Source organism: Eschscholzia californica, unplaced genomic scaffold (genome assembly GCF_041429995.1).
Source record: "Eschscholzia californica isolate CP2 unplaced genomic scaffold, dmEscCali1.0.p SCAF_5, whole genome shotgun sequence".
NCBI lineage: Eukaryota > Viridiplantae > Streptophyta > Magnoliopsida > Ranunculales > Papaveraceae > Eschscholzia > Eschscholzia californica.
Genome location: NW_028238472.1, coordinates 14,991,247 through 15,001,249, shown reverse-complemented (window position 1 = coordinate 15,001,249; position 10,003 = coordinate 14,991,247). Strand labels below are relative to the sequence as shown.

General features: G+C 34.3%; 1 protein-coding gene across 2 annotated transcripts; it reads right to left on the bottom strand.

Moving 5' to 3' along the window:
* Nucleotides 1-309: 309 nt before the first annotated feature.
* Nucleotides 310-4,994, bottom strand: LOC147537363 (flavin-containing monooxygenase FMO GS-OX-like 3). 2 transcript variants are annotated; one of them, XM_086642429.1, is made up of 7 exons: nucleotides 4,277-4,994; nucleotides 3,506-3,576; nucleotides 2,964-3,116; nucleotides 2,764-2,846; nucleotides 2,129-2,264; nucleotides 1,872-2,045; nucleotides 310-693 (listed from the first exon to the last, which is right to left on the bottom strand). In XM_086642429.1, exons 1-7 carry the CDS (start codon nucleotides 4,899-4,901, stop codon nucleotides 496-498), a joined length of 1,440 nt encoding a protein of 479 aa, XP_086498555.1. In that variant the 5' UTR covers nucleotides 4,902-4,994; the 3' UTR covers nucleotides 310-495. The 2 variants fall into 2 exon arrangements, with proteins under 2 accessions (XP_086498555.1, XP_086498556.1); XM_086642430.1 differs by lacking the exon at nucleotides 1,872-2,045 and having other exon boundaries at nucleotides 398-693.
* Between the last annotated feature and the right edge of the window lie 5,009 nt (nucleotides 4,995-10,003).

Below are 10,003 nucleotides of genomic sequence, written 5' to 3'. Positions count from 1 at the left end.
AGACCAATTAAGGTAGTATATCTCTTTCTAACTCTGCAATCTGATTCCGAACTAGTTTACATAATTTTTCTATTAAACATGAGTTTTTGTATTCTTTCATCTATCGACTGGAGTTAGGTCTCTAAACAAGTCTACATTTTAAAATACACATAAATCTACTAAGTAAAAATGAGATCCACATCAATATAGAAAAATAAAAAATACTACGTAAAGTGTGTGTTTCTTTATTGTTTGAATCTGGCTCGCTTGAGTTTGACTTGTGTTTGGTCAAGGGCGCAGTCATTTTAAGTTGTTTCGGACAATGGGCTCTTAATTAAGACTTATTTCATATCCAACTCAAATGAATCCAAAATCGTTCAGACTCAGTCACTTAGACGAGTCAAACACACGAGGCAAATAAAAAAAACAAATATTTTTGAATTCTGTTTCCTGTCAATTTAGGTCTCTGAGTCCGGTTTCATATTTGAATTTCAAAAGAAACAAATATCACTTATGTCAATGGAGCACCTCTACTGGTAAGTACAGACGAAAGTCATCTTGTGCTTGTTTGATGAAATGTTCATCTTCCCATTCATCCCTAAAAGTTTTCGGCTGAGTTCTTGCTCTTCTAATATTTTCCTCAGTCATCTTCTTTCTCCATTCTTCACAAGGAAGAACTCCACACTCAGCAGCAAGCCAATCACTGTACTCACACTGAACAGACAATCAAACTATTTTTTAACATTCATACTATTCTCCAAGAATCAGTATATTCAAATTTAGTTCATATAAAATCACGTAACTAGTATAGCGATATAGTCTTTCTGAAGTCTCCATCAATTTAAGATTGCAGTCAATATACCAACTCATTTTCCTCCATATAACTAAAATGCACTTCCTAAAATACTTGGTGGCTTGGTGCTCTGATTAATCCCCCCGGACAATATACCCTTTTCTGCTTAATACATAATGGACACCATTTACCGCTTTTGTGGGTGCTCTAGTGATCAAATACTCCAAAACTGAACCCGAATTCTATTATCTAAATTCCCAAATTTTCTTGGAGAAATAGAAAACTAAACTGGAAGCGGAAGTGTCCAGTTGTTTCATACAAAGTTTTGTAGTTAACTAATAAATATATTTATAAGATTTCAAGTTACAGGTAGGTGGAAAATGTTTTGATATAGGTATCTAAGTGATATAAATACTTATAAACGGAACACTCGGCGTTCCAGGTAACATTGATACTGTACATATATCTAATATTTTTTTTTGGAAGACGACTACGATCTACGTAAGTCGTGATATTTGGCATATGATACATCATAGATGTGATAAGCACGATAACCGCCCACTCAAACACTAACAAGACCGGGCCTATAGCCCAACAAGACAATGGCCTGAAGCCCAACGACATTATTTATACCCTAATAATCCCAATTGAAATAACCACAGATTCCACCTTCTCTGGGATTCGAACCTGCGACCTCCAGGGCTTTCTGAAGTTTATGTCAACACCTTGGAACCACTTGGGCTACCAATTGTTGACTACATATATTTAATCTTGTCAACGCTTGCTTGCCCAAGTGGTTGAAAGTGTTGACATAAATTCCAAAACCCTGGAGGTCTCAGGTTCGATTCCCAGAGGAGGTGGAATCCATGGTTTTATTGAACTTGGGTTATTAAAGGTATAAATAATGTAATAAATTTGTCAGGCTCTAGGCCTCTTTCATGTTATTGGGCTTTAGGCCTCTTTCATTAATGGTTTAACTTAGGCAGCTATCGTGCTTATCACATCTTCATGATGTATCAATGCCTTGATGATTTATAGATGTCAAGATGCATAAACTGACCTATTTCTATCTATGAAAATTTTGATGACCTAAGTATACCTTAAAGTCCAACAATCTATGAGTTTTGTATTTAGGCACGCCTTCGGCTTCAAGTTTCAAATAGAAGGCTTCGACATCCTCCATCATTTTTCCTTGAGATTTAAGCGAAATTCGACCTGATAAAACACCAGCTACCCACTTGCTTTCCAACTCAAATAAGAAGAAAGAAAGTAGCTGATAGCAATTATAAAATCAAAATATCTGTATCACATCCCCAACAAAATGAAAAAAATAAAGTAATGTCAAAAGGAACTGACCGAAACAGGTACACCAATAAAAGCAAGCCCGGGAGCCAATAATGGAGGGAAAATTTGCTTATATAGAGGCCCGACACGATTGTCATCCACAATCATAATATTGTTGGTCTCTAGGAAAGGGAAATAGTAGTTGTACCTGAAAGGAAGGTGTTCAGAAGGAATTTCTAAGAACTTATTTTATAACAAATCTTTCACTCTTATTAATTGATTGGCATAAGAAACGAATAACATATAAAACGAACACAAAAAAAAAATCTTCAACTCCAATTCTAATCTTCAACTCGTTCTAGGCTGCCCTCTAGGGTTCGGCTGCTCTTATATATGTATGTGTTCATACAAGGAGAAGTTTCCTGATTCTAATCTAATTCTAATACTCGTTGAGCAAGTAACCTAAACAAATCCAATAGATCCCTAGAAAAGTAAAGTAGTTTCTACCTAAAAAGAGAAACCCGACCAATCAACCAAAAGAATCAAGGGAAAAGAAGTCCACTCAATCTAAGACTCGTGGGTTGATCGACCGCTAGGCGAATGCCCCTAAGGCATGCTCGTTTCACATCACTACATAACCCAACCCCCGATAGAAATTCTTTGTTCTACCTATGACATCAATTTTCAAGGAATTTAGTGGCACATACCCAGTACAGTGTAGAATGATATCAACTGAAACTACTCTTCCATCTTGGAAAGTCATAGTGCCATCATCATGTGCACTCTCGATCTGCATTTTTTTAACAAAACTTAGCCTATCTAATTGTAGAAATTAATTTGGAGAGTACATTGTTAACAGACATTTTTCGATAAGTCATTCTAGAATGCCATAAGATGGTGGTCTTACCATAGAATGAAGCTGCATGTTGTCACTGTCAAATTGCTCTCTAAGTATTTCGTTTGTCAGAGATTTTGATGTTACATGAACTTCTTTTGCGACTGTCATGATTTCCTTGGATATGTCCCAAGCACTAGGACCATTCCCTATCACAAGAACAACCTGTAAATAGAAGAGTAGGAGGAGATTCGGAGCGGAGAGAAAAAAGATGGTAAGTACTTGACAAGAATAATAACAAGGTCAGTACAAGAGTTTCTTCGATTATCTATTTTATATTTCTTTTAATGCCTTCAGAATATCAAAAAAAGGTGAAGGGATGTATAGCAAATGAAGGCATCAAACTAGTTCGAATTTCAAAGCCCTAGGAGCAAGGCGTATATCTGGTAAATATTTTCGAAGTAATACAGATAAAACCTATAGTTACCCTGAAAATAATTTAAGAATAATATTTCTCTTTTTGCATAATACATCATTCACAAGGGCCTAAAACATAAAATATCATGCAACAAAATAAAAGTGTTAGGAAACAAAATAAATTTGTACACACGTACTTGATTGCGAAAGGGTTCAGGAACACGGTAATTGTGACTATGAATTTGCTTCCCAGGCCAAGCATTAATACCTAGGAAAAAAACATATATAACACTGACAATATACGAGAGTAATAATTAAATAAGCATATGCATAATTAGTTTTCAAGATTCTGAAAATGACGAATATATCAATTTATATTTTTGATCTTGTTGTGGTTTCTAAACTAGATGACTTCCATAATAAATATTACTTCAGCTCAACAAGGTTTACAAATGAATCATCATCTGATGATTAGCATAAGATATGGAAAACAATCGGCCACACAACAACATGGATAATAATTAGGCACAAGAAGAAAAATCTAATTGCAAATTGAGGTTAACACGTAATGTCCTCATTGGCTTGGTTTACTTTTGAGCCCGACCCGGCCTCTGAGTTACATTAGACTTACATCCAACTCAACACCAATTGGAAATAAGCAAAGAGACCCTAAATATTATTTACTTGATCACAAGAACTCCTTCGTCCATGTAGGACTATTCTCACATTCCGAAAGCCGAATATTTTGAACACTTCTGATAATAACAACCCAAACTATCATTTCGATTTAAAATTCATATGACTGTCTTTTGTAAAATCTCCACTTGTTGGAAGTGAAATTGTGGGGGATTGTTACTTGTGCTTACACTTTCTAAAACTATGAGATTTTCTTGCTATTTGCAAAAAAAGAACAAGAAAAATCAAGAACTACTTTTTTTTCAACGAAAATCTGAGTGTATTATAAGTACCTGGAATTTCTGCAATCCGTGGAGTTGTGGAACGCCCACTACAAACAACCACAGCATCAAACACCTCATGGGCATTATTCCAGGATGAAGAACAGTTATCATTATCATCAGCTCCACCAGATTTTCTCCTTCTACTTGATGATTTGACTACCCATTTTTCATTTTCATCTTCCTCAATCAATCCAACATGAACAACTTCAGTCTCAAATCGAATCAACTCATAAAGATTGAATTGATCTGCAAAATCTTCCAAATAATTCAAAACCTCCCAGTGATTTGGATACCTTCTAGGGTCTCTCTTTTTCTGATGATCCCCCAAATCATTATTGACAGCAACAAATGGGAAATCACGAACACCCATGACTTCTCTGGGAAGATTAGTTCGAAGAGATTCGTATAGACTAGTATGAACTATGGTTCGAGATGGGTCGAGCCCTAATGGATCGGACTCGATATTTGGATCGTAAACCCATAATCCTCCCACTCTGTTACTGCGTTCGAAGACTACTACATCATGACCTTCTCTCCGCAATTCTCTAGATGCGACCAGACCCGCGGCACCAGCACCGATTACAGCTACCCTTCTTGAGGTAAGGTCTGAAGAGGGAAGTTTCAGGGAATCCATGGAGAAAATCTACAGAGGAGATATGGCCGGCCATGGCGATTACTAGGGAAAGGAGAGAGAGAGAGAGAAAGCAATAAAAAATTGAGGAAGTTGGTCTGTTGGTGGTATTTCCTCCTAACAACTATTTTGGACATTGACCCGTGAGTAGTTTGAAACTTTGGATTAAGGAGGGGAAATTGGGTCAAATAACACTATTCACCAAAGTATTCGTGGTTGACCCCCAACCCCAATTGCTAGATACTGCTCAATTGCTCAAATAACCTTCTTCTAATTTCTCTTCTAAAAATAATTCATGTATAAGGAAACTCTAGATTCTACTATTTCTCCAACCCTGAGTAACTCTCTCTTCTTTTCTGCCTCAGAGTACAAATTTCTTTTCGACGATTTTCTTTGTTTCCTCTTCTTTTCTCTTTTTTCGCTAAGTTATCATCTCCATAATCATTTTCATAGACGATATTTTTTGTTAAGATTTTTACCTTGCTAAGTTTTGTGAAGTTTTTGCTAGCTAATAGAGGTATGGTTGATCATTTTTATAATATTTTAGGGTTTCATTGTTAATAATTTTAGTTTTGGATTTTATAGATTTTTGGGTTTTATAGATTTGGATTTTAATTTAGGGTTTTATTGGTCAAGGGTTTGTGGTCTTGCAAACTAAAGATGACCCAGGGTTTAGATTTTTTTTCTTTTCTTTTTATCTTGAATATCTGCAAAATAAGAGTTGTGATTTAAAGCTTTTTGAACATGAGACTGCTTCAGATTGAGTGTAGACTTTTATAGAAGTGTTTCATCTTTCTGAACATCTTATTTGTTCACCAAATAGCTCAAAGCATATTAAAACGCAAATGATTAACATACTAGCATCTCATATATGCACGGTTGAATAGTGAGGAGTTTAATCTAGGTCTAGATATTTCTTAAACCCAATTTGGTTTTTCCTTTTTAATATGATGATTAAAACCCTAGTGTAATGGCCTTACTCACATTCCTCTATTGTTTACTAATAATCCTCAATATTTTTCTTTGTAAGGTGGTTTTATTGTAAAAGTATGGGTTAATTAGACATTGACCCCCAATTATTTAGCTATATTAAGACTTCACCCCCAAAATGAAAACTGTTCTGGCGTTAACCCCCAATTGGTTTTTTTCCGTTAAAAACCCGTCAAATGGTCAGTGTGCGAAGCACACGCTTGGGTTGTGACAAAACTGCCCTCCATCTAATCCTACGACCAAAATTCTTTCCTATGATCAACCATAACACATGCTTTGTTCTTTCATCTTTTATTGTTTTCATATTTAACTTATCATGAAAATCATCCATTAGCTTCTCACCTATCATCTTCAAGTACACATTAACTCTTCTCTCTCTCTATCTAAAACTATCTCTCATCTAAGTTATCTCTCAACACTTTTCCTAACACGTGAATATACTTCTTCCATCAATTCTACTCCATAGAGAGAAAAAATCAAATGGGAGCAGCAAACTAGCAGCAAACTATTTCCACGAGGGTTACTACCGCACCGTCGAAGACCTCGTTGATTTCTCAAATGAAGATGATGAAATCGTAGGCCATACCCAATTTCACTAACTTAATCAATATGACAATATCAAAATTAGGTCTAGTTTATTCCCAATTTCAATTTTGATTACAGAATTCTTACTCTAGTTTGTTTGATTCTAATTTACAGTATGAGGATTTAGCTGAGCTAAAATGGTTATCGAATATCGAACAAGAACAATCAATCTCATTTAGAAGACAACCCCTTTTTCCAACTAGTGCTAATATGATTCAAACCCCACAAACAAATAATCACTCTTCAAGTTCAGAAACCCATATTTCTTCAACTCAGGACAAAGAACAAGAAGAGGGTTGTAGAGATTGATAGTCCATTAAAATATCTTCAAGTTCAGAAACCCAAGTTCAGAAACCCAAATTTCAGAAACACAAGTTCACAAACAATCACTCTTCAAGTTCAGAAACCCAAATTTCTTCAACTCAGAAAACATTACCTGGTCCTCTATTACTTCCTCCATTAGAAGAAGACCCATCTTCAGTTTCCCTCGTCTCTCTCAAAACCTGAAGCAATTTCTTCAACTGAGGACAAAGAACAAGAAAAGGGTTGTAGAGAAAGAAAACTGGATTTTACAAAAGTGGGTGTTGGATTAGAAGATATCGGTAGAAAAGAGGGAAATCAATTCGAGACAACCATTAGAGATAAGGGAAGAACAGGTAAGAAGATGAAATTTCTAGAGAGAGAAAAAGAGGGTATTTAAGAGGGAGAAAGTGAGATTGGTAATGGGGCATTCATTCTGATGATCAGCATTCATTCTCATCATCCACCGTTGATCATGAGAAAGAATACTCACCGCAGGATTAGATGAAGGGTAGTTTTGTCATATTCTACGCGTGTGTTTCGCACGAGAACATTTAACGGGAAAATAACAGAAAAAAGCCGATTGGGGGTTAACGCCAGAACAGTTTTCATTTTGGGGGTGAAGTCCTAATATAGTTAAATAATTGGGGGTCAATGTCAAATTAACCCTAAAAGTATTTGTACACTTTTAATCACATGCATGAAATTGAGGTATTGCATATGTGAACATGTACCAAAAGTTAATAAGAATCTTTTTTTTTTTTTGAAAAAAGTTGATAAGAATCTTAAGAACACCAACAGAATTTTGGGTAAAACGTGTGACTTAGGTTTTATCAAATTTAATGGATATAACTTGTATCAAATTGATAGGAAATTGCATAACCATATTTTGTTTTATGTTAGATTTGTATTTTGATGTTTTTTTTTTTGTTAAAGGGATATATATTATTAAACTAATTCAGAGTCTCATTACAATACATATTAAGAAGAAAATACGGGATACAGGTCCACTTTTTGACTCTTTCCTTTCGACGCGCCCATTTTGCTAACTTGTCTGCTTGAGTATTTAGATCCCTCTTGATGTAATGGAACTTAACCTGATGCATTTCCTTCTTTACATTTCTGATTTGCCGAATGTGAGCGAGTGATTGCCATTGGACCTGATGCTTTGGGTTGTTCAAATGTTTGATAAGATTTATATTGTCGGTTTCGATGATTATCTGCATGTAATTGTTTTCTTTAGCCCAAGAAATGTCGTTCAGAATAGCTAATGCCTCTCCTTCTTCACTGTTTCTTGCTCTACCAATATTCACGCTTGCGCCGATAAACTTATACCTGTAATCATGAACAATCAGACTAGTTCCTATCATTTGAGCCACATTAACAAAAGATGCATCGACGTTAATTTTCACGTATGGTTGAGTTGGAGGTTGCCATTTAGAGATGACATTTTTATCTGGATTCACTTTACTTTCGCTAATTTTTGGAAATGAATTTATCGATTCTATTACCTTGTTTACATCATAAGCCGTTTGTTGGAAGCAGTGGTCACATCTCATTTTCCATATAAACCATAAAATAGTAACAAAATGTGAATTGCCAAACATGCGTGTGAATAATGGTAAAGAATCTTCATTTTTTAATTGAGTTGAAAAACTCTTCTTTGGTATGATTCATTCATATCTTCCACTGTTTATTGATACTAAAACTATTTTTGAAGGGATGATTTTAAAATTAGATTTGCAACACAAAAATATGGTTTGTTTGATCGAACTTGTATCAATTCAAAGAAATAGAATGCTAGGACAAAAAATATTCACCACATGATGACATCCGTGACATAATTATAATGCGTATTAGCTAGTATGTGTTGGACATGTTTCACTCACTTTAATTCTTCGTGTTGTGTTAGGTTTATTCTATTAGGATAGCATTTTAATTTATTTTGGTTGAATCGTTCGTATATTCTCATGTCAAATCAGTGAGGGTTCACTTCCCTCTACCAAGGAGTTGGGATCAAGACCGCGAAGTGCAAGATGAAATGCAATTTGTGTTGATATTGTGAGGTCGTTAAAAGCTTTAAAAGTTCGGAAAATTTAAAGTTTTGAAGCTTTTAAAGGTCTAGGACATTAAAAAAATCATTAAGTTCTGGAACTTTTTATTAAAACTTTGAAGATCTAAATTCTTTGTTGGAACTTTAAAAGGTCTGTTTTAAATCTAAGACGTCCAAAAACTAATGGTTGAGATTAAAACAATAGTTGTACTATTTTAAGAGTTAAACTTCATATTAGTTTTTTACTTCTCTTCTTCATCTTCTCTTTATCTTCACTAAGCACCGCCATTCTCTTTCACGCACTTATTGTCTCTCTTTTTATTTTACTCTTACGTAAATACGAGACGATAAAAAGAATGAAAATTTAAGAAGGTTTTTATTTCTACGTAGAAAATATTAATTGAATGAAAGCTCAAGACGTTCCTATATGATTGACATTTCATTTTCCAACAAATTAAATTTTTTTTGCTTAGTAAGCTTTTATTTTTACATACGAAGTATTATTTTAGAATTTAAGAAGACAGTAAAAAGGTAGATTCCCGACATAAATACTAAACACATAGACTTCTTTGACTCATGTAAAAAGAATTAAAACAAAAAATGTCAATTATTTATAGAATTTTTGGGCTTATAGCCCAATAAACGGGTCTTAATAATAGATATAATCCTCTCTAATCCTATAAAGGGTTTTAAAACAAAAAAAATAATATAAATGGATATCTAGTCCATTTGGTCTCATCTAGAGAGAAAACACAAATCTGTAGAATAAATATTATTTCATAATCCCTAATCTAACCTTTCAATCGAATGTTTGATGTTTATTTTCTTTCTCTCTCTTAAAATTTCATTTATGTTTTTGATCTTGATGTTTAATCCTTCAACTCGAGTTTGACATTATTGCAATCAATCATCATAGCAGATATCTTTAAATTTGTAGTTTAAGCTTAATGATATTCTCATTTTTTTTCTTCAAATCTGGTTTTCAATCCGTACGGATTTATGAAACATTTGTTCTTTCGTACGGTTACTCATAACAGAATTTACAGTACATGTACTTTATCGTAAATTACCACAATTTATAGTAAATTATGGGTAATTTATAGAACATTACCCGTGCTTTAACACCAAAACAACACTCATTTCATTAGTAGAAATACTTCGCTTTACTATCAAATCT

What these genes read in the sequence shown, in the direction of transcription:
- LOC147537363 (XM_086642429.1), bottom strand. Translation starts at nt 4,901, where the DNA reads ATGGATTCCCTGAAACTTCCCTCTTCAGACCTTACCTCAAGAAGGGTA. An exon ending in ACGGATTGCAGAAATTCCAG is followed by an intron (nt 3,577 to 4,276) that starts GTACTTATAATA and finishes TTTTTTTCCTAG; the next exon opens with GTATTAATGCTTGGCCTGGG. An exon ending in CTGAACCCTTTCGCAATCAA is followed by an intron (nt 3,117 to 3,505) that starts GTACGTGTGTAC and finishes TTCTATTTACAG; the next exon opens with GTTGTTCTTGTGATAGGGAA.